The following is a 24,946-nucleotide window of genomic DNA, read 5'->3' on the forward strand; positions in this document are numbered from 1 at the left end:
ACTTGGGCTCATTCTTATTCCAATAATATGACATTTTATGATTATTAATAGACTCGGCCAACCAAATCAATATCACCCTACTGAGTAGAGAATATTTTATTAGCATTTCTCAATCAGCCATCAGTATGGATATATTCAATCCATCCATATCACAGCTCATCAATTGGACCTAATTGAGTGAGAGCCACATCTGCTTCGAAAGCCCAGTACCACCCACCTCTTCAGACTTGAGCGATAAGCTAGATCGATATTCGATACTACCATCTTACAAAACAATAATAATTAATTAAACTCTAAAATTATAGCATACTTGAATCAAAGCATTCGGTTTCTCAGTATCTACTTGTCATGGAAACTAAGCAAGTATGACCCCCCCCCCCCAATGTAAGTGGAGATCACACATGAAGTCATCTCTCTCTTTCATTCCAATTCCAAGAGTTCCACCACCTCCCAGTTGGCATGTGGGCCATGCACGTGTTCAAAACTTGCGTTGTCTCTCTCTTTGTTTCCCACGTTCACACTTAACATTGACACCCCCTAATCAGAAGAAAACTCTAGTGCTAATAGGGCCCATGCTCGATTGAAATCTCCTAAAACGCCACGTTACCTATGAATTAAATCAAGATTTCAATCAATCATACATTATATATTGTTGTGAATTATTTTACATCAAAAATGTAAAAACTTCAAGGATATCAACTATGATTTTTAAAATCGGACCAGACTGGACAATTAGACCAGAAAAATTAGGAACCAATCACCTAATTAGTTTCATTTTACCTCAAAAGCTTTTTTTTTTTTTTTGGCAAAAATGTGTTGATTTGGTCAGCAAACCATTTATCCCGGGGTTAGAGTGTCAAACTGCCAATCTGGACAATGTTTTTGGCCATTTTTTATTTTTTGTTAAAACGGGTTGTCCGTTCGAACCAGATGACTGAACCGCTCAATCCGAAAACCGGTTCCAAAACAGTTCCATGTCCAATCTGATTTTAAAAACGTTGATATCAACTGTGAAATATCATTTCATTATTAATTCATATCTTTTGTTGTGCGATACAATTGATGTACATTTTGCTTAAAAAGTAAAAAAAAAAATATATTTGTGAATGTAAAACCTGAAAAACACTTTTGCTTTTATATAAAGGGTAAATTACAATGACCCGCTGTGCTAGAGGATTAGTGACAAATACATCCTAAACTTTTATTTGCAATAAAAACCCTTTGAAGTTCCACTCTGACAAATACCTCCTTTATTAAGAGTTTTGTCAAGTAACTCAGAAAAAGTTGATCTTATTCACCTGTTTACAAATTTTCAAATACCTAAACTACGCTTTTCTTATTTATTTAGATGACTTATTATTCAATTGATTTTCTAAATATAACATTGAAGTCCTCCCATTTTCTCCAATGTATCTTTGCACAGATTTTTGGCTGGATACAGTATTCAAATAAAATTGTAGAGGTTTCTTTCTTATAGATATAAATTTATGATTTTATTTGTTTTTTTTTATTTATTAGAAAGGAATGGATAATTTTTATTTTTTAAGATGAAGAGAGACATTCAGGTCAGTGAAATGAATCAAGAATTAAAATATATATATATGCCAATGAAATGATTCTTGTTATTTTAGTTTATTTCTTTTGGAAGAAAATGGAGGTATATTTGGTCAATTAGAGTTTTAGAGAAAAGGGTAAGGAAAAGAAAATAAGGAAAGTTGGTGTACACATTTTGGTAATTTAACCTATTCCATTATTATTGGATTTAACAGTCAAGGGGTATTTATTTGTCACAAAGTGAAAGACTAGTTCTTTGTTGCAAATAAATGTTCAGGGGTATTTGTTAAAACGTGAAAGTATAAGGGGACTTTGTTGTAAATGAAAATTTAGGTCTATTTGTCATTGACTCCTGGGGGGTCTTTATAATTTATTACCATGTAAAAGAGGAAAACGGTCCTGATCCACGGTGGATGATAGGGTTACGCTTCTTAATTTCTGAAAAGTTCTGTAGATTTTGATGAGATCGATGGCTTTACTTTTAACATCCGCCGAGAATGGGAGCGTTTCCTCTTTTATTTAAAATCCGAGCGAAAGTCAGGTCACAGGAAGATATTCGAATCAGAAGTTTTTTTATGTAACGCCTCAGAGTTTGACGACCAAAACGCCTCACTCGCTTCTGCTGAGTGCTGACTTAGACCACCCGATTTTGAACATGAATGAATCCAATGAATTTTTCTTTTTTTAATTTTCAAATAACAGGGGCTCTTATCTACCAATTAACTTCCAATGGATCCACCATCTCACTGTTCACTAATTCAATTACCTAAATGCCCACGTTGAAACATTGAAACCCATCAGATTCATATACACAAAAATATTCCATTTTATTATCAATAAAAGAAAAGGAAGAGAGAGAGAGCCTAATTCTACGCCAAACGTGTCCTTATCTCAAAATATTGTAACCAAGGGCGGCTTAGCTTCAAGCCTTCAACGGTCTTTTTCATACTTAAAATTTCAAAAAGAAAAAAATGAAGATTACTTTCATAACACGTTCAACATCCATAGAAAAAAGAAAAAAGAAAAAAAGAAAGAAAGAAGAAACATGATAACAGAAGCTCCTTGTGATTATAAGTCTCTATATAAGCACATGGACACAAGGCAGGTGTCTCTGTTCTTGGTTTTCTTCTTCAATGAAGATTAACGTAGCTGATCTTCCACAGGGGAAGACCATCCCCCATAACATCCTGAGATTTCTCCTTCTAGTCCTCACCCTAACCTTCATTTGTTTCACCCTCATCCCTCTCTGTGTATATCAGACTCCTGCTTCCTCCTCCTCCTCCTCTTACCCTTCTCACAGTCACAGGAAAGTTGCATATGAATCAAAACAGCTTAGGTTAATTAGGAAGAGGTGTGATATATCCAGTGGAGAATGGATCCCTCAAACCCAGGGACCTTATTACACCAATATGACTTGCAAACATATACATGACCAACAAAACTGCATGCTCCATGGGAGACCCGATACCGGCTATTTGTACTGGAGATGGAAGCCCGGCGACTGCGAGCTACCTCGCTTCGACGCCCGGCAGTTCTTGGACATTGCCAGAGGGAAGTCCATGGCCTTTGTTGGGGACTCTGTGGCAAGAAACCAAATGCAATCCTTGCTCTGCATGCTTTCTACTACTGTAAGTACTCCTTGTTTCTCAGTAGCATATTTAGGATTAATGGTTATTGGGTTTCTGATGGCCCAGAGGACCGATATAATCTTTTCTTTGGATCTTGATAGTTTTCCATTCATTAAAAGTTGTTGACCATGGTTGTTTACATGCAAATAACGAGCTGTGTCCTGTGAATTCATCAGCTTGTTTGGATATATAGAATTAGAAGCTAATTAAGCCAGACTCAGTCATCGCCTAATATATAAAACTAAAGCAGCCTAACGAACAACGATGGATCACAGGACAGGAGGCCGGTGATCATAGTTGATACTTGATAGAGTCCAAGCCAATACCACAAAACGAGTCGGCCGGGACCAACTTCGACATCTGTAGCTCCGAATGAAACAAGTAGATACGTAAATGGAAACCGTCCAGAAGAATTAATCAAAATTAATATCAAGTCCACCATGTCATGCTGTGCTGCTAAAACATTTTTAATGTTGTGAGAATTAATCCCAAATATATAGCATCTAACTAATAACAAGAAAAAAAAAAGAATGAGAAATAGAATCCAATCATCCATGCTGAACAGCTGAAGTAATACCATTATATATACCAACCCTTGTATTTGTATACCTCACGTAAGTTGCGTTACAGCGTACGCTACAACAATTTATGTTTTATATCCATCTATTAATTCTTTTAATTATCTTTTATTGTAAATATATATTTTTTATTTTATTGAAAGAAAAGAAAAGGATCACCTAGGGATCAGCATGCGTATGTCTGGTTCTTTCTACGTGGTCCCGTTGGTTGACATTTTCCAATTTGTTACGCTGATCCTGTCCGTAGGCTGTGGCACGGTCCTGGTGATAGCATGTGCAGGCCTGATAACTTTGGCTGTCCACGTTCGACAGCCTATGCTGTCCACATGCTCTTTCTGTTTCCCCACGTGATACGCACGCTAGAAAGCGCCGTGAACGTGTTGCACAAAGAAAGCACCGTGAACGTGGACGGCCAAAATTTTCCTGCGAGATCACACCATTGTCCCATTTTCGTGCCATAGCTTGGGTTGACTAAGGCAAGCAGTCAACGAGATTGGATTCAGTTCTCACAACCTCCTTACAACGCTTACAATCATTTATTTAAATCTTAAAACATCTCTATAATTATATTTTTTCATTCATGCTTCCACTACAGGACTACAACTGTTGTGAGAAAGGTGTGAGTACAATTTTTATGAGGACTGAATTCCGATTCCCATGCAACGAGTCACTTGCTTTTGAACTAAAGACCTTGAAATTACAATTTGTGACTTGGTGGAAATTAAAGTCATGGGATTATAGACCAACATTTTAAAAAATGACCCGGAAATGGGACCGTTGTAGGAATCGGTTTCTGGGTCAATGGTCCGATCGTCCAGTTCGAACGGATGGCCCATTTTGACAGTAAAATTAAAAAATTTAAAAATTAAAAAAAAATTAAAAAAAAAAGTCAAAACCGTTGAACGAGTCAATGGTTCGACTACTCGGGTGAATGGTTTGTTGACTTTTTCAACGGTTTTTTACCAGATTCCAGGTTTTGAGTAAAACGGAACCGGTTGCCTGAACAGTTCCTGGGCTGAACAGTCTGACCATCCAAGTCAACGGCGGTTTGAAAACGTTGCTATAGACATCTAGGTTTTTTTGTCCTTTTTTTATTATTTTTAAGAAAGGCCACATGGCAATCATGGTTTGTGGTGCTATCATGTGTTGTGGGCCACATGTGTTGTGGGGCACAAATGCGAACTCCACGAACGGAAGACATTAAAGCTGTTTGATCCTAACATTCTAAATTTTTTAAAAAATTAGGGGGCATGGCCTTATTATCCACATTATAACAAAATTAGTCATGTCAAATGGCCTCTCTTTTTTTCCATTACCCAATGGAGTCTTCTATTTAATTACTCCATATCTCTTACCCATGAAATTTCCATATCTATACCCACGAAACACCACCACCATGTATTGGGAACATCCCCTGTGAATGAAAAGGGAGATATTCTCAATGTGCAGTTGTTATGTCTGTGTGTAGGGTTGTGGGAACAATTAGTGAATAGCAGATTCGAGACCCTATTTGGTTATCGTTTCTCAATTTATCACATTGCCACCCTATTTTTCCCTTTCACTAGAGCTCCGCCCATTTATTCTCTTGATTTATAGGAAATTCTAAATTATGTCCAACCCCCTCTCTTCCCTCTGCTTTCCTATAAAAGCAGGGCCTTAGTTCAGGAAGATTTGATTCCCTAAATCAAAAAAAGAAAAAAAAAATTGATTTCATCCTCCACTCATATGCACAGTTGATCCTGCACCCACCATATGTGTTTTTAAACATCTTCTCCTCGTTAGCTTGTGGCATAGTCCTTTTTATTAGCATGTGGTCTTTCCTTCTCTTCTATTTGGATTGGTTGTTTTGTTTTTCACTAAGGGGACGCTCTTTGTTTGGATTTTGAGAGGGGGAAAAGTTGGTCAATGGGATTTTGGTCCCCATTGATCAAGAAACTCATATTCTTTTTACAAATTTATGCAAGGACCAGAGAAACTTTACTTCCAAGTATCACTTACCCAGGTAAGTGATATCCATCTCCTAAATGGATAATTAACTTTTTCATATAGGAAAAAAGTTGTCAACACTTAAATGGTACAAAAATGATTCTTTTAATAATAGACTTTTATGGGTAAAATGGTCATTACATGAATAAATGCACTTACATTTATCCAGATAAATAACTTACCGAAAAGTTAACAGGGCCTGACTGTTTTTTCCATTATTGAACATGCAGATAAAAGGTTATTCGTTGAGAATTGCATACACTAACTACCCAGAAACTGAACGCCATTAATGAGCTGAAGTCCATGCTTTCATGTTTTCAAAGTTTGTGCTGAAGTCCATAAAACTCAAGATTTTCTATTCAGGCTCAGTTTGGAAGGAATACAAATGCAAATTTGTATGGTAAAATAATAAAAAATAAAGGTTTTACACACTACATAATTGCATTTATACTCCTTCCAAACTGAGCCTCAAGTACACTCCTTAATGGGCCCGTTACTTCGATTAATTAGTAGTCTTCCTAATCGAAAGCATTATGTTTATTCTTAATGACACCATCAATGTGTGTTCCAGGCTTGATCAGTTGTACCATCATAACACCTGTTGAACAAATGATTCATGCAATCCAATCAAAAGCTTCTTTATCTGTATTTACTGAGACAATGCAAATTTGTGCGCTGTCATACATACATGGCTGTTTGAGCAACAATGGAATGCCTGTTTTTGGAAGTTTGTCTTAGGTTCAGGATCTCATGTTAACTCTTTATGCTTTCAGGTGGGTGAGCCTGTGGATGTTTCTGAAAATTCGTGGGATGGAAAATTCAAACGCTGGCTCTTCACTGATTACAACTTCACCATTGCTACCTTCTGGTCTCCACAACTAGTAAAAGCCAAGGACACCTGGCCAAAAGAGACAACTGGTCTCATGCACCTGTATGTAGATGAACCAGATGAGGCCTGGATAACCAAGATTGACAAATTTGACTATGTGATCATCTCAGCTGGGCAGTGGTTCTGGCGGCCACTTCTGTTCTATGAACATGGCAAGGTTGTAGGGTGCCATATCTGCTTTGACAAGAAAATGAAAGACCTTACCATGTACTATGGCTACAGAAGGGCGTTTAGGACTGCTTTCAAAGCCATTAGTAAGCGGAAGGAATTCAAAGGAGTAGTATTTCTTAGGACATTTTCTACTGGTCACTTCGAAGATGGGACATGGAAAACTGGAGGAACCTGTCCCAGGACAAAACCTTTCAAAAGCAGTGAAAAGAGGCTAAAAGAGTTTGATTTGGAGTTCTATTTGACCCAGATGGAGGAATATAGGGCTGCAGAAAGGAAAGCAAGGAAGCGAGGCTTGAAGCTTAGATTGTTAGATACCACTCAGGCTACATTGCTGAGACCAGATGGGCACCCTGGTCCTTATGGGCATTTTCCACAAGAAAACAGAACAGTTCATGACTGTGTCCACTGGTGCTTACCAGGACCTATTGATACATGGAATGAGTTCTTGCTACAGATGTTGAAGACAGATGGTGAGAGATCCTTTGAAGAAAGATTGTAAAGATGTGATGATAAATGAGCATCAGTTAAATTCTTCAAATATTGTTTGGTTCAATATAATTAATCTCACCATTTTCTCGTCCATCAAGTCTTGAAGACATTAAAATGGACACTCCCCACAAATATTCATGTCAGATGCCTGTAAATTTGACACTGGTTTGCACTAATCAATGGGATTTGGTACCCCTTCTTCCTTGCAGAGAATTGGGACTCTGTCTTTAAAAGCTTACTGTTTAAAATTCAATGAGATATGCTACCATCAGAGAAAAGATGTGTTGACAAAGAAAATGATAGAAAACTAGGCAGAATTTGCAATTCTACATATTTCCACAAGGATTGGAAAGCTCACCTCTTTGATCAAGTGTTGACAGCCAGACGACTCAAGACCCCCTATCTTATGGAGTGAAACTGCAAGGATACAGAAAATGTTGTCAAACTTCTCCACTAAGGAGCCATGTATAGAGAACAGCTAGGGAACCTCTTCTAAACAAGACATCAGAGCTTTGACATAAAGCTATGCCAACCTCAAGGGAAAAGCCAACGCATTCAACACCCATTAGGTCGTACTCTGCTCACAGGCCAGCATGGTTCTTCTATCTGAGTTTCTTAGCATAGTATGGTCCAAGGAATCTAATAGCCAAATTTTAGTTGTTTAAACTTCCTGGCAAAAAAATAGGGCTTTTCTCAACAGCACAGATAAGAGCTTATGTGATGGATGACTTCACATCAATGAGTATTTGCTGCTCTCTCTCTCTCTCTCTCTCTCTCTCTCTCTCTTTTGCTTTGTCACAACAGCATCTGAAAGAGGCCAATAGCCAGTTTAGGCCGGCAATATGTCAAATTTTTAATAGGAGCTTCTTTGCCAAATTTGTTGACCCACACTTGCAAGGTTAAGTAGAAAACCTTGAGATCTTACCGTTGTTTTGTCTCAATTCTTATTTCCCATTGTATTGTGTTTGGAATTCAAAATCGGTAGAATTTAAACTTAGGAGGATTTCTGTTTAAGCTTCCCTAACTTGGACGTGTTTGAAATCCTTGGGGGAATTAGTCATCCCAAAATACCCCTGGTTGCAATTCTGGAATTTGTGGAATTTGTTTCCAGTTCTGCAGTTTGACTCCAAACATAGCTTATTATGTTTCAACTTTTAAATAGCAAATGAGGATAAACAGCTTTGAGAATCAAACATTTCCTTGAGTAGGCGTAGAACTGTATGGGCAGAGATAAGTCCCTCTGCTTTCTAATCTCATATTCATATAAAACTTAAGAGAGACAAAAGCAAAAGCAGAATGTCTCAGTCTTTAATCATGCTAATTCCTAGACCATACTGATACAAGGACCATGTACAGTATGTGTGCTAAACACACACACACAAACGACTCCAAATAAATGCAAACCTTGAAAAAGGACAAAAGGAATTCCTGCAGTTGCCACAGCCCACAGGATCCAATGTTGTGATGGACCTGATGTGCAAATGGGATTCCCAATTTGAGGAATTTACACTGCATTGGGCCTGAGCTTTCGGGCCAGGTCCATCCCTAACCCGAGCACACCCAACGGCCCAAGTTGCACTGCGTCCTGTGTACTGTCGAGAGTGTAATGGGCCACGCCTGGGCCATCAGTTGAACTCAAAGAGGCCCAAGATCAATGCGCAATCCATACAGTTGAAGTAAAGGCCCAAACAACCGTTCATTCAGGCACTAAAGAGAGGATAAAACCACCATCTGGCATCTGCCTGGTTAAGGTTAATGGTTTATCTTTCATCAGTTGTCCCTCTGCTCACAATAGAGACGAAAGTGGAGCCGAAGCTAGAAAGAAACGTGAAGTTTGTTTGTTTTGTACCTTGAGGTGCGAGTTTTGTTTTGAGTAAGTAATTGGATGTATTCCACATGATTTGTATTTGGATTGATTGAGCTAACCAGTGATGAGGAAGTATCAAAAATTCAATTTTTTATTATATAATAGTTGCGTTCATGTCCAGCCAAAGTAACCTTGTTTCCTTTCCGATTTTTTTTTTTTTTTTCTTTTGGGTAGTCCCGATTGTCCTTGTTATCTGAAAGCTAAATTGGACTCATATAATATTTTTCTTAGCTCTTAGTTGTTGAATTTGGATTTAGTGACTATATAAGGATTTATATAGTTCAGGTTATGGTTTTCTAATCACTGTTGACCCAAACGGTTGGATTGTTTGGCCCGGAAATTGCTCAGGTTGGCAACTGGTTTTATTTCACTTTGAACCGTTTGTTAAAAAACCGTTGATTTGGTCAGTGATTCATTGAACCGGAAAGTTGAACTGTCCACTCATTTGACCTGAACATTGGTTTTGGCTAATTTTAATTTTAATTAATTTTTTTATTTTTTATGTTTTAAATTACAATGGACTATCCTTTCAAACCAGATGATCAAACCACTTGACCCAAAGTCAAAAAGAGGTGAAGAGACTCGAAGTCGCAAAGTGGGGTTGGATGGTTTAGATTAACAGTTTTAAAAGAAATCAGCCTCGACTCTTTGGTAATTCTTTTTTACATTGAACCGTAAGTTACATTAAGGGGCATTCTATTTTTGGATTTTGAGAGGGGAGAAAGTTGGTTGGTCAATGGGATTTTGATTCTCATTGACCAAGAAACCCATATTCATTTTTCAGATTTATGTGGTGACGGGTAAAAATTTATTTTCCTGGATAAGTGATACCTATCTCGTAGGTAGATAATTTAACTTTCCCATCTAGGGAAAAGTTATCAATACTTGGATGGAACAAAAATGCCCCTTTTAATAATGGAATTTTATGACTAAGATTGTCATTGCCTTATTTACATGAAAAATAAAATAACATGGATAAATGCACTTACCAGATTAAGTGCATTTATCCGGATAAATGACATACCGAAAAGCAAACGGAGCATAAAAATACCTCTTCTAGTATGGTTTTCAAAAAATCCACTTCTCTGTTATCTTGTCTAATTCAATGTTATCATGGGAAAGTTGGACTAGTTGGAAAACTAACCTTATAAGCTTTATAAGGGTATTGACATGGAGACATTACCACACTTTTTAAAGGTATTGACACGGAAAGCTAACCTTAAGAGCTTTATAAAGGTTAGTTGGAAAACCAGCATATTTGTAGTATTTGTACTCATTTCAAACTGAGGCTGAGAGACTGAGGAGAAAGAGAAAGAGAATAAATAGGAGGAAAAGCAATTAGAGTCTGAGACATGCACGGAGATGGAGGGGAATAATATGAACTTTGAAGCTAACAGAGGCAAACTCAATCCGTTTAAAAGATTCCCAGATAAAGAATGGCAATAAAATGACACAACATTGTCTTGAGGTATATGCCGGAGAGTTGTTCCAAAATATTTGGAGACTGGTCTAGGCCTCAGTAAGTAGCACCAATATTACATTACATGATATCCAGTAGTTAGTAGTTGCCAGTTCCTGAGTTCCAGTTGGGGTTGGAGGGACCAGAAATATATGCGAAAGCCAAAGAAAAGGGTAGAAAATGACAGAGTTCAATCTACCTTCATCCCATTTGCCCATTTCCAAAGCACGCTATCTGGGCATCTTCTCTTTTCAGAAACTCCCTTCATCAGAAAGGCATTTCTCATAACACTTTTGAGGATGAGGACATCTTCTTTTTCAGTTTTCACATTTCCCAGGCATCTCTTTGTTTAATTTCCTGATTTTTTCTGTTTGCCCTTTCAACAATCAAGCATGTATGGCTTTTACTGTTTCTCACATTTCCCAACTAGGAATCCCTAGAACTTGCCTATGAATTTGGATTTTGATTTGGACGGGTCCAACCCAAAACTTGTCCATTGACACTTCTGATGAATGATTGTGGGGGATAAACCTCCCCCAACAATCACACAAACAAACAAAGAGAAAAACAAAAGAATTATCTAAGAACAAAACCCCATTAGAGCTCCCCCCAACCCATGACCTGCATTAGCCAGCCAATGCCAATCAGAATTCAGCAGCCGAATTGGCTTCTCTGAGGAATTGTGAATATTGAATATAAAAGCACCACCTTCTACACACAGACACAGTAAAGCATTCATCCAAAATGCTCTTGATACCAGTTACTACGAGCCTCAAGAACCTGACCCAGCTCACCTCTGGCTAAACTAAACAACCAATGGCCGAATCAGCATTTCTAGAGATCTATAAAACTTTTATAGACAATACGCAACCACCCCAAGACTATATTCATCGGTACTGGAAAATGCTTTGCGGCATCCTTTGGATTAGAAATTTTAGAATAGAAAAGTAAGCAGCGATACCGGTACCCACCTATCCTCGTCTTTTGGTCACTTCACTCTCCATACTTTTTTGGTTGCATCAACCAACAGCTACATACATGTCTCGTATTTGACACTTTACAGGGAGTGTTTTGGGAGTAGGGGGACAGGGACTGCAGATGGATCAGGACAACCCACCCCCGCCTATTTACTTGCCATTTGTCCATGTTGCAAGAATTTGGACTCACCATTTGTTTTTTTTTTTTTCATTTTATTTTTGAATGAATATATAGATCCTACTATTTGCACAGCTGTTTTGCAGATTTCGCAGAAACTTTTCTCCACAAATAGAGACATGTGACAAATAGTTTGTAAATCGGAATATATTAATTCAATCGAAGATTTCAATGGAATGAATATCATACGGCTAAAGTGGCTTAACTCCATGACTGTATGCTTTGCAAATTTGTAATATAAAGGGTATAAATAATCGACCCAATTAGGGATAAGGAGTTCACTAATGGAATGACTTTAGCATAAATCCCCCATAGAGATTAAGATTCCTGAGGCAGAGGTTACAGAGAAACTAAACCAAAGTTGAAATAATAAAGATGGGATTGACTTCTTTCTCTCCAGCCTTCAATTTGTGGTGTCCTTGTCATCACATTCTAAGTACCACATGCCCCATGTCAATGCGAAGTGTGTGATTCGTGGGTGGGCAGCAGTTCCAAATGACTTCTTTCCGATAATCTTTCGTCAGTTGTCGCTGTACATGGTAAAGAAGTTGAATGAAGGGGTCCTGAACTCGACTTTCATAGTTTCATTGGAATCAAAGTAGAATAACTTTACTTTCCTTTGTTCCCCCCAATCGCTATCCACCATTCTACTTGGGGATGATGGCTTCGCTAAAGTTGGTTCTCTCTCGCACTGTCCAGATTCTAATTTCTAAAGCAATTCCTTTAGTAGTAGTAGTAGCCATGGTCCCCCAGGAGAAGTTAAACCGAATGTTCTACATTTTTTAAGTTTGAACCAACAAGCAATCAACCCCATAGGGATCAAAATCATATTGGGTCTGGGCGGAGTTAAATTCGAGGGCTACAATCCAACTTAATAATTATGCTAAATTAAGAAGCGAAAATTAGGCCAACTTTCTCAATAATTGGCTAATTGCTATAGTTAGGTGATTTCTTTCAAGAGTCGGCTTCTAGCATTTTGGCGAAAATTCAGAGTCGATATAGAATGTCAGAATCATGACTATAACATAAAACTTAATGTTAACTTATCCGAAACATAGGTGATATACCAAGCAGCTCGATTAATGCGTCTCTACCCATGGGCAAACAATGCTCATATGCGTACAGGAGATTTTCCTTGTATGCTGCCACTGTGGTGTCTTGTGCATAATGTGTACCCAACAATAATAGAAACTGAAGTCATGGCATTATTATTATTATTATTATTATTAAAATACTTCCAAGAATCTCTCGATTTAAAAACTGACACCACACAAGTATTGCATTGTGTACCATTTTGGCATATTTCAACATCGTTTGGGATTGATCAATACAAATTGGTAAGATTTGTCTGGTCACATCACTTATCAGTCATTAGTACCGTCGCTGCTTCTCCCTGAAACGTCAATTTGATCACCCACAGGCCAAAGCACAAAACAGCATTCTGGAAAACAACAGTGCCACCCGTCAAGCGTGCGTCCTTTGGAAGATGACCCACCACTCACCAATTTGATCTGCATTCTTCAATCAAGTGATCAATAATGGATATACACAGCAATCCTAACCGTAAATTAACCATCAATGCTCAGTTACTGTTTGGAAAACAATATCCACCCATTACCAAAATAATTCTCTCTCAATTCAAAGCATCCATACAAATGATATTAAGGATGATGATATAATAAATGGACCGACCGACTAACTGGTCAGACCAAACCCTATCTAAATGTCTATGTGGCTGTGTTTCGTGGCGAGACAAGGATCGTTGTGGAAGAAAAACCCGAGCTTGAAGCATTTTATGAAATTTAGAAACTTCTTCCTTTCACATTCTCAAGATGAATACCATACCATAAACAAAGGATCCCAAAATCCATAAAAAAGAAAATAAATAATTCATGGCAAATGGACAACAAAATATGTCGAATGGGTTCTACCAAATTTCATTCCATCCGCCGATCATTTTTTTTCAAGCTTGCAGCCAACAATGTAATATAGCTTATAATATAACTGTTATAGCTACTTGAAGAGATGACAAGAAGGTGAATCAGAAACCTTATTCAGCAAAAATCCCTTCCATAAACCCTAATTCTGACTGAATTAGAAAGTAAAATAGAAAGCTACATGTTTATCTCAAACAACATAATATCCACATTTATCAACACAACCACTTTTTACCATACTTTCGGTGCAAACCCACCTTTAGTTCAATATTCCCACATAGTTTTTTCCCCAATGTTTTACATTTGAGTAACTTGTAAACGTTCATATCAGGCATTGCAGATTCCTTGACAATGTGGTAGTTCACAGCACTTTCCTCTCAGACCTGTAACACACAATGACAACACGGTCTACAACATTTTTTTTTTTCCTTTTTCTACATTATACAATAGCAGTTTGTATAACCTCTTTTAACATCTGCTGAAAACATCTACATTAAAGTACTTTCTCCCACACATTTCTCTTCTGTAATACTTAGCAGTTGAAGAAACCATTATCCATCATCAAATCCAGCGACATTGATATAATCAACCATGAATTACCTTTAGGTTATGTTTGGTTTGAAAGAAAATGTAAGGATAGGAAGGGAAATGTAGGGAAACCTTTACAAATCTTGTATAGGTTTCCCCACATTTTCCTTCAAACCAAACACAGCCTTAGAGAATAATATTGCAGAATATAGATCCAAGGAATCAACATTTATTAAAGATAATGTGATATATCTCTGAAAAGTAATTAGATGATATATTCCCCATTTCCCTTGGGCATAGGGAGGGATGCAATAAATGACTCTAAGCAAATGCAATAAAAATAGGAGATAGACTGATGCTGCAGATAAGCATCTTTGAATGAGCAAAAGAAGAATGCTGAACTTAAATCAACAGGACAATCAGCACTTCATTTACTCATTGAAACTTCACCATCAATCAAACTAGTAGAAATTAACAGGGCAAGCCTCCACTCTCCAGAGTTAAGATAACTCTTTAGCACAGATGAAAGAGAAAACAAATAAGAAAACGAGGATATGCTACATAGAAATAGCTAAAACAGCTTAACTACATGCCAGGATATTTTTGAAAGATTGTTGACTGAATACATAACGAAGAATCAACAGTTACACATATGCCGAACATGGCTGAAAATGGTGGCAAAGGAAGAACATGCAAGGTTACCTGAGGTAAAAGAATTAAAGAAAAAGAGAAAAGCTATGATATTCTGCATGGACGTTTCTAACTACAAGGTTTTAGACTTCAAACATAATAAATATCAGCAAGAATTGATTAATTTGATCTCATTTATACTATGACTAACACGATTCTCTTAATCATCCAGTTTCTATAATATCAAAGCTGTGCATCATCAAAATATAGTTCTTCAAGAACAAGGAGACGTTTTTTTTTTTCTTTTTAAGAACAAATGCAAGTAAAAGAGATTTGATAAAACATATACAGAAATTTGATGCTGGAGTCCCCTGAAGACTTCAAAGACAACAATCAGAAGTAAAAACATAATTAAATCTCACATGAAACTATACCACAAAATGGAATTAAAACTCAGAATTTCTAACTGGGTATTGTTACATGATAATACTACCAAGCTGTTCTTGGACCAAGAACAACCCAACACAAACTGTACAGTAAGGAAATGTTCACAACCCTAAAACGTACGCAAAATATCTGATTTTTGCATGCGAGGTTAGTGGATAAGAAGCGATATTCCACATAGAGAATCTGCAAGACTGATAAAGCATTTTGGGTCCTAACTGCAGAACCTGATTGAGACAACAAACAAACAATAATTGAGTGCAAGAAGCATAACTATTGTAGAGAGGAAGATATAGCAGATGCTTAGAAGTTAGAAAGATTTTCATAATATGGATAGATTACTCTGGCAACAGTGCAAATATTCCATACACCAATTGAAGTGAACAGTGAGCAAATAACAGGAAAAAATAAATAAGAAAGTATTTAAAAGGGAAAGGAAACGCTACAGAAGAGAGAGAGATAGAGAGAGAGAGAGAAAGAGAGAGAGAGAGAGAAAGAGAGAGAGAGAAAGAGGGGAGAGAGAGAGTGAGCACCGGATGCAGAGGTTTATCGACCGATTCCTGTTTTGTCTTTCACTTCAATTGGCAAGCAATCCGTTCAAACAACCAGTCCAGGAAGAGATCGATAAACCGCTGCGCCCGGAGACACCACAAGTTCGTCTTTCCTGAAACACCAACCAGACGAAGCAAGACATCCTTTCAGAGATGGAAGACCTGCTAACCCACAAGCATTAACACGGAGGAGAAAACAAAATACTTAAAACAATCTAGACCTTGTGTTCTAACTTCCAACTAGGATTCTGTTCTAATCAACTGGATTTACAGATCAGATCTGAAATTTTACAGCTTTAACGATGGAAAATAAAGACGGAGAGTCAAAAGAAAAAGTAAAAAAACAAGAAAAAAAAATCAGGGAATGGAAAACCGAGAAGAGATTGGTTAAGATCAACTTTTTTTCCTCTACCAGATCTGAGGGTAGAAGTACGAATAGATCTGGTGCCATTTTTATATTCTTATTTTCTCCTGGCCAGAGGAGCGAAGAGGAGAGGAGAGGACTCTCTCTCTCTCTCTCTCTCTCTCCCTCTCTCTTCTCTCCAGAGAATCGCCATGCCAAACGTATTCTTCCTTTGCCTTTGCGTTGGTGGTGGCGAGTGCGATGCAGAGCGAGAGAGAGTAGAGAGAGTAGACGAGTCAGTGTGATGGCTGATGGGATTTAGGCTTTAGGCATTTAGGGCACAATGGAATTATAATAGATTTGTGGTTAGGGTTTGGGTCCCACGCTAAACAGATATAAAAGGTTTAATTTACGACAATATCCTTCTTTATGGAAAAAATTGACGAGCACACGTCAGCAAAAGTTGATCACTGGAACTGAGACAAAAGTTGCAAGATAATTGGAGTCAACTAGTCAAGAATATGCTCTTCACCGGTCAATAGGTTTGCCAACGTGGCAAAATGGACTCGAAATCAGCAGGGCCCCAGCTCCGTTCCGGTCTGACCATTGATTAAATAACAACCATTAGACCGGCCAGGCCATGAAAATGGAAAAACGGCAATATACCTGTTAGTTAAAGGCAGATTCCTGGCCGAACGATACTGTGCAGTCACCGCAAGGACTCGGCTGAAGGACAGCGTTTTGGAGTTCAGAACTTCAGATCAACCTGATTCAACCATCCATACACGGTCCCAACACTCGATCAGATCTCTACCTACTAATTCTTCCCACTTCTCTGCCCACACAACACTACAGGATCGCGTGTTCCTAATTCAAGGCGATAGTATCGTGTGGGTGGGGGGATTAGACTTGTTCGTGGATCTGGCTTTCGCTCTTTAACAGAATTTCTTCAAACTTGAGGCCGAAGCCGGTGCGACCATCAAGCCCAAAACCAGCCCTTATAAGAGCCCGAAACTCAGGCCCAAAACTGAAGCCCAACCTAGACTGAGACTGAGGTCCATATTTCCCTTTTTTTTTATTCGATGTTAGGTGCTGGATAATGGTGGTTGGTGGTGGTGAGGCACCACCGTAAGGCAACATTGTGGAGTGGTGCCGTACTACAGTGGTGGTGGACGGTGGTGGTGACGCACCGTTGAGGTGTTGTGGTTGTGAGTGTAGTGGTGATTACTGAGTTGGGTGAGAAAAGCGAAGAGAGAGAGAGAGAGGGGGGGGGGACCTGGTTGATTGGGGAGGTGGTGCTTTCTACTCTGTCATGGTGGTGAGTGCAGCGGAGTGGTGACAAGGAGCTGGCCGGACCTCCTGTGTTTTCACTTTAACAAAAATCTCTCTATACTATTGAAAAAACACAGTTTCCTCCTTTCAATCATTTCCCGAGATAGATAATGCTGATTTAATGCTTTATATTTTGAAAATACCTATTTTACCCTTACCCTTATCTCTATTCATGTATAGTTGTACTAAAATACCCCCAAAATATTTACTTATCTTCTTTCCACCACAACTAAGTATATGTTTGGCATCCATGTCAGATATAACACCATTTTCTCAAAAAACAATGCTGCTGATGTGTGAGTTAGAAGCATTATTTACAGCGTCTTTTTTTTTTCTTTTTGTTTGGAAACATTGCTCCTAGGACCTAGGATGTTTTCTTGAGCAACAGCAACACTTTTTGTTTGGTACAGTCCTTCATATCTGTTTTTAGCGTCACTTTCACATTATGTCCTGGTAGCAACGAGCTCTAACTTGAGAAAACGTCTAATTCAACATTGTTCTAAACCATACTTTCTCAATTTTCAAGACGTGGCTTGAAGAAAAAATGATTTCAAATATATTGACGTTTTCTGAAATACCATTTTTTTCAACGTAACACTAATATGTCACCGTTTTCTGGAGCAACTGCATCAATGCCAAACAGATGCTAAGAGCAGGTGGAGAATAAAATACAATGTTCATATTGGAAATTAATTAATCACTTTTCCATTACTAAATAAACTTGTAGTCTACCCCTCTATAGACTACAAGTGAAATTTTCTACAGCACAATCAAGGAGCTATAAATGCCTTAAACAAAAAATTTGCTAGAAGAAGGACCAGTTGCGGTGCAGGATAGAAAGATACCAGGCATGAAAAGTAAGCAATCTTTATTTCTCTCTCTCCCTCTCTCTCTAAATGAACAACAATCCCTTGATTCCCTGTTTCATTCAATACTGGTATTGGTGCAAACACAAGCAGTAGAAAGAACAACCACAACAGGACATTGTCATCAGGATTTTGGTGGTTCTTGAAACCTCATCACCTGGGCTTTTATTGCTTATCCTCCACCCTTCCATCTTTACAGTGTTCAAATGGGTACTCAGGCCAAATAGGAAGTTGGTTGAATGGTTGGGTATCTAATGGTATCCCGTCCAATAAAATACGGTAAAATCCCATGGTAGTCTATCCACACTGACTTTTAATCAAACAAGTGGCATGCATTCAATATATACGTAACAACATTCTCTTGGACTGGCTTCTCTCAAATGAAACAACAAAACGGTTGTGAACACCGTTTTGGCTCACTCTCTTTATGCCTTTTACCAACCTATATTTTGCATTTGGATAATTTCCTATATGTTTGCTCTTGCTAAGAAAACCCCCAAGCTGCATTACCACCAAGCTTTCAGAGTAATACAATTTAGTGTTGATTGTTGGAAGAAAAGGAAAAGTATAAGTAGTAGACACTACCATGGCCACCACCCACTGTATTACTTGAAGATTAACTAACGTAGAGCTCTAGAGAAATTAAGATGATTTTGGATGCAGATTGTTTGATTGGATTGTACCAGAGTGCCATGTTTTAACTTGATTGCTTTTGGTTTCCCTGATCTTAGTTAAACAAATCATTTAATCATTCTACTCATCAACAAGATGTTGGAAGAGAGGCCATAAGCCCTCACTTGCTAATCCTCAACATGTTAGAGAATTCAATGGTTATGTGACAAGCCACGTATTAATGGAGAACAATTTATCTCTATGCTGGACTCTCACACACACAACCAAGTTTTTCCTTGTATTATTATCTATCTATTTTCCTATAAAAAATCTTTTTTTTTTATTGTTTTTTGCACAAATATTTTTTTTGCATAGACATATTATTATTGGAATACTAACCATATCCATTTCAGCTCTTATTGGGTCAATGGTAGACCATTTGGCCCTAGTATAGACCGCATGATCAAGTGGCAAGATCCATGATCAGTGAGACACTTGTCTCAATCTGGAGGAGCTTTGGCCTAATCAACCAACAATTCTGTTATAATGTTCCTGTTAGCATTAAATGTGCAAGGAAACATTAGAGATTGAGCTTGTTATATAAGGGATACATGGCTTATATCCAACGTATGAAAAAATTCTATGTGAAAAGAGTCAAGAGAGGTCAAAGCTCAATTCGGATTAGTTAGTCCTTCGTTGCACCTTGCTTCAAGGTCTTGTGTCTCGAGTCATTTTTTGTTGCTTATTTTTGCAGGTTGAATCATAGCAAGTTTCATGCATTAATATTTTGGTCACAGTCATGGGTATGCTCATCACTGGTATCAGAGCTACTTCATAAAGTTTTTTGGTGGTGTGCTATACCATATCGCATCCCACTTTAAATGTTTACAAGAGTGAAAAGAGAGAGGAACTGTCATTATTCGTAACTCTCCTCTCACCACCAACTATAAGAGACGAAAGCTCCTCAATGTTTTTAAATCCAATCGGGTCTTTGTTACTCAATCCTTTTCAATCCAATAAAAGTTGTTGCAATACACATCTAGCCATCAATCTGTTGTGTTCATTTTTTTTTTTCCTTTTATTTTCCTCTCTCTTGAGACACATCCAAGAACCCCAGTTTTCTATCAGTGTTTTCCATCAGTAGCTATTTCTTTCCTAGTGCCATCAATGTTAGAGAAAGTCATTTTTTTACTGTTGTTCATTAGAAGGATTAGATCATAATTTTTAGGATTCCATCTGCAACAATTCCTAAACAAATTTAGGGTTTCTTTTTTGGTTGAGCTTGCTTCCAATGCTTATGTAACTCTAATCTCAACAACAGTGGAAGATTGGAACAAAGGGTCAATACGAAAAACAAGTCAGGTATTAGAGATCCACATTCCCCTAATTTTTTGGTTATTTATTATTGTTTAAATTGTTTATTTATTATAATTTTGTTTATCTTTTTTTTTTTTTTTGCAATTTTTGCTTATCTACATGCGGGACTGTATGCTGACAAGGAACATTTGAATCAACATGGTGCAAAATTATTGACACTATAGACTATTGCTGAACAAAGAAGGTAGTCGATTCAGGTGGGTTAAGAGAAATGAAATCTTCAGGGGTCTAAACAGTTAAATCTTCAAATCAGCTAAAATTTTCCTTATTCCCATTTTATTTTTATTTTGTAAACACGCCTATAACTGAAAAGCTGAATGGAACGAACCACTCCCTTTGGAAACGAAGGATTATGAGGATTTTGGACGAGGAAAATGTTGATTACATTTTAGATAAATCAATTCCTCCTAAACCCTCAAACGATGATGCTTTACATATTGTACAAAAATATAATAAATGGAAAAAGGATAATAGAAAAGCCAAAACATGTGCTAACTTTCATGGAGCCTAATGTATAAGTAATTTTTTATGAATATAAATATGCTAAAAAAATGTTTGAAGCAATCAACGAAACATATGGAAAAATAACTAAAACTTATATTCAGTTATTAATAGAAAAATATTATGGTTGTGAGATGAAAAAAGAAGATTCGGTAATTGATCATGTAAACAGAATAAAATGTGATTGCCAAAGAATTGACAACTACAGGTAACCCTATTCTAGAAAAAATTCAAGTTTCTACCATTTTGAATAGCTTACCTCATTCATGGAATATGGTAATAACAACACTGAATCTATCTAGAAGATAAATAAATTTTAAAAACCTTCCAACTCTACTTGGCTTAGATGTTGAGAGAAAGAAGAAGAGATCCCAACCATCTTCTTTGATGGTCACCCCAAAAACAGTTGAGAAACCTCAAGTAACTGAAATGCCTAAGGGCAGACACTTCAAAAACAAAGCTAAGAAATTTAACAAAAAGATCAAATTCTCAAAAGAATTCAAAAAAACTAAGAATAAACACTGTTTTGGTTGTGGGAAGCAAGGCTACACTAAATTTAATTGCCCTAATTGTAGCAAAAGCAAAACAAATACTAGAAAGAGTAGTGCATGAAAGGAAAATATTGTCTATGTGATATCTAAATCATTCTTTACTGATTCTAATTTGTATGGTTAGTGCATAGATTCATGTTCCTCTAGGCATATTTGCAAATCCAAGGAGATGTTCCTAGAATTGGAGTTAAAAGCGAGAAAACATGGAGCATTTATGGGAAATAACTCTTTCACTGATGTGTTTAGGACTAGAAGTGTGAAGATCCTTATAAATGAGAATACAAATCTGATTCTTATTGATGTACTATATGCACCTAACTTTAGGAATAACTTGTTGTCTATCCCCTTATTGGATGAGAAGGGATTTGATGTATGTTTTAGGGGTGGAAAGGTGATTATTGGCAAACATAGAAGAGTATTATTGTTTGGGGTTAAATCTGATGGTTTGTACCATTTAAACACTAATGACAATAAACAAGCCTCCCGTTCCGATTATCTTGATTGTGCTTATCATATAGATAATGATAGTTACATTCGGCATTTAAGACTTTGTCACATAGATAAAAGACAAAATGATGAGAATGAGTTCAAATGAGTTTATACCTAAGATAGAGAAGAATTTTACATATTGTGAGCCATGCTTTATGGAAAAAAAATGTCTAAATTCTCATTCAAAAGGGGAAAAAATCAAAAGTAGGGCTGTTCATGGGTCAGTTCAGTTTGATCTTACTTAATATTATCAATCGAACCGAAAAAGTTGGGTTATCATTAAGAGCAACTGAAACCGACCAACAACTAAAGAAAATTGACTTCTTTTTTCATTTTACCTGAAATCAGTTTAATCGGTTTTAATTAAACTGAGACGTAATTAATGTTTATTTAAAAAAGGTCAATTGTTGATTGGCCCAACCTCTAACGGTTATGCCTACAATTATTGCTAGCCTATAGCTATGCAAGCTATACCTACAATTGCATGCCAGTCGACAGTCTGTCATGGCAAAAATCTGTCAAAATAGGTTTCTAAAAGTTTTCTTTTACTTTATAAAACATGTTGTCCCTCGCCAAATTTACTAATGTGTCAATATAGGCAAATGTATTGGACATGGAATGCAGTGGCTATAAAACTAAGAAAAGACTAAAATCATTATGTTTTTTAACTTTTTACATATACATGAAAAGTTTTACATCGGTTCGGATCGGTTTGAAGTCAGATTACAAGGTCAAAAACCGCATCTGAACTGAATTGTCAGGTTCTACCATTTTTTAAACTAAAACCGACCGACTGCTTTTTAGAAATGACCATGTTAAGTCGGGTTGGTTCAGTTTGGTCAGTTAAATCGGTTTACAAGATATTATGAACAACCCTAATCAAATGAATTATTAGCAATTGTGCATTCAAATGTGTGTGGCTCTCTAAATATAAAAACTCATAAGGGCATGGAATACTTTGTCACATTCATTGATGGTTTTTCAATGTATGGGCATGTATATTTAATTAAGAAAAAATCTAATGTATTAGAGAAGTTTAAAGAATACAAAATTTTGGTAGAAAATCAATTAGGAAGGAATATCAAAACTCTTAGAGGTGATAGAGGTGGAGAATACATCAGCTCATCATGTCCTTTACACCTCAACAAAATGGAGTAGCTGAACGTAGGAATAAAACCTTATTAGACATGGTGAGGTCAATGTTGTCTCACTCAAGTTTGGGATCACATTTTTGGGGAGAAACTCTAGATACAATTGTTTACATACTAAATAAGATTCCAACCAAAGCAAATAGTTTGACACCCCATGAAATGTGGACAGGTAGGAAACTAAACTTAACAGATATCAAAATTTGGGGTTCTAGTGCACATGTAAGGATTCCAAATCAATAAAGGAGCAAGTTGGACAACAAGAGTATTAAATGTACCTTCATAGGATATAGTGAGAATAGCAAAGGGTACAGATTCATTAATCACAAATCTGATAGATCCATTGAATTAATAGAAAGCAGAGATGTTGTATTCTTAGAAGACCAAATTCAAGATAGAAAAGATCTACCAAATTTTTTTGGAATTATTAAAGAAAAAAATGATGATAAAGACACATTTGAATGACAAAATTTGTCTAATAATGGCACTTTAACCAAAACTCAAAGAGAAAGATATCCCTCGTCAATGTTAAAGGATTATTAAACTTATTTCAATGAAGAATGGTGTGAAACCATAAAAGAGGAACTAGACTCAATAAATAAAAATCGAGTTTGGGAACTAGTTGATTTGCCCCAAAATTAAAAACCTATAGAATGCAAATGGGTACTAAAAAGGAAGTTGAATGTTAACGGATCCATAGAAAAATATAAAGCAAGACTCATTGCAAAAGGATATACTCAATTATAAAGGATTTGTTGTAAAGAAACTTATTCCTCAGTTGCAAGGTTTACTTCAATAAGAATCATAATGTCTTTGGTTGCATCCCTAGATTTAGAATTGTGTCAGTTAGATGTGAAAACTGCTTTTCTTAATGGAAAATTAAATGAAGAAAAATATATATGTCTCAACCAATAGGTTATGAGGTCAAAGGACAAGAAGATAAGTGATGTAGCGCGATCTGGGCACTCCTAACTGACTGCTGACTGGCTCCTTGCTGGCAATGAGCGGAACCTAAGAAGATGAAAAGAAGGATTCCCAGGGATTTATCCGGTGGGAATACTCCGATGCTTAAGTTAGTACTGTGTCCGGGTCACGTTGTTTTTCCATACTCAAGAGATTTCTTGGTTTTTTTCCAGAATAAGATTTTATCCTCTGCCCTGAGGGCTTTTATAGGGCCACTCCTTGGGAGATCAGACATAACTGCCACTGGGCCCCCTGCTACAGTCGTTTCCTGCCAGGGCTGCGCAGGTGGCCGTTGCGACGTACTCCTTACCCGGGCGAGTGACATGTCTCCAAAGTGACAGGCACGCCTCTACCTACTGAGAGACGTGGGTGCAGATTGCCGAAAGGACAGGGACTGCGTCGTCAGTAGGGGATATGGTGTAGTCTGATTGGTACGGCCTATCAAATAGAAGCTTCCTGCGGAATGCTCGTGCGACCCATTCGCGAGCTACTTTGTAGTGAGCTAGGAATACTTCAGGAGTACCCTTAGTAGAATTAGTCCTCGGGATGACTTGTTTGCTTGGAAGTTTGGGCGAGCTGGTTTTCTTAGCTTGCGAGCTAAAGTTGCCTCGGAATATCCCTTTGGGGGTAGCTCGAGGAACCCATAGCTTGCATCGTGGCGAGCTGCTTTAGGGGCCCGTTACTTAGCTGTACCAGGCCAGAATGCTGAGTTGTCGCTTACGTCGGGTCAGTGTCCAAGTGTTTCCATTTCATAGATCGGGTCAAATCACCCTTCATCGATTGCCCCCCACTCCTCGGGCTAAGGGTATCACCTTAGCGTAGGGAGTTTATGAAGCGCGATGGGCTAATTTGACCAAAATTCAAACTTGATTGACTACCTTTATTAAATGCGTTCACG

The 24,946-nt window shown here is 37.4% G+C and overlaps 1 protein-coding gene and 1 long non-coding RNA gene across 3 annotated transcripts; one reads left to right on the top strand and one right to left on the bottom strand.

The window, feature by feature from the left end:
• Positions 1 to 2,596: 2,596 nt before the first annotated feature.
• On the top strand, positions 2,597 to 8,049 carry LOC148854662 (protein trichome birefringence-like 19). Its single transcript, XM_088982894.1, has 2 exons — positions 2,597 to 3,182; positions 6,520 to 8,049. The coding sequence occupies exons 1-2, from the start codon at positions 2,688 to 2,690 to the stop codon at positions 7,303 to 7,305; spliced, it is 1,281 nt and encodes a 426-aa protein (XP_088839020.1). The 5' UTR covers positions 2,597 to 2,687; the 3' UTR covers positions 7,306 to 8,049.
• A 4,909-nt stretch (positions 8,050 to 12,958) lies between these two features.
• LOC148854663 (uncharacterized) lies at positions 12,959 to 16,536 on the bottom strand. Of its 2 annotated transcripts, XR_016113431.1 has the most exons (5): positions 16,088 to 16,536; positions 15,849 to 15,979; positions 15,439 to 15,542; positions 13,971 to 14,096; positions 12,959 to 13,287 (listed from the first exon to the last, which is right to left on the bottom strand). It is a non-coding gene; the product is annotated as an uncharacterized LOC148854663 (long non-coding RNA). The 2 variants fall into 2 exon arrangements; XR_016113430.1 differs by lacking the exon at positions 12,959 to 13,287 and having other exon boundaries at positions 13,816 to 14,096.
• Between the last annotated feature and the right edge of the window lie 8,410 nt (positions 16,537 to 24,946).

Source organism: Nelumbo lutea, chromosome 4 (genome assembly GCF_056320005.1).
Source record: "Nelumbo lutea isolate HS-2025 chromosome 4, American lotus-T2T, whole genome shotgun sequence".
Lineage (NCBI taxonomy): Eukaryota > Viridiplantae > Streptophyta > Magnoliopsida > Proteales > Nelumbonaceae > Nelumbo > Nelumbo lutea.

Coding starts and splice junctions, on each gene's coding strand:
- LOC148854662 (XM_088982894.1), top strand. CDS start 2,688: ATGAAGATTAACGTAGCTGATCTTCCACAGGGGAAGACCATCCCCCAT. Junction 3,183..6,519: donor TCTGCATGCTTTCTACTACT/GTAAGTACTCCT, acceptor TTATGCTTTCAG/GTGGGTGAGCCTGTGGATGT.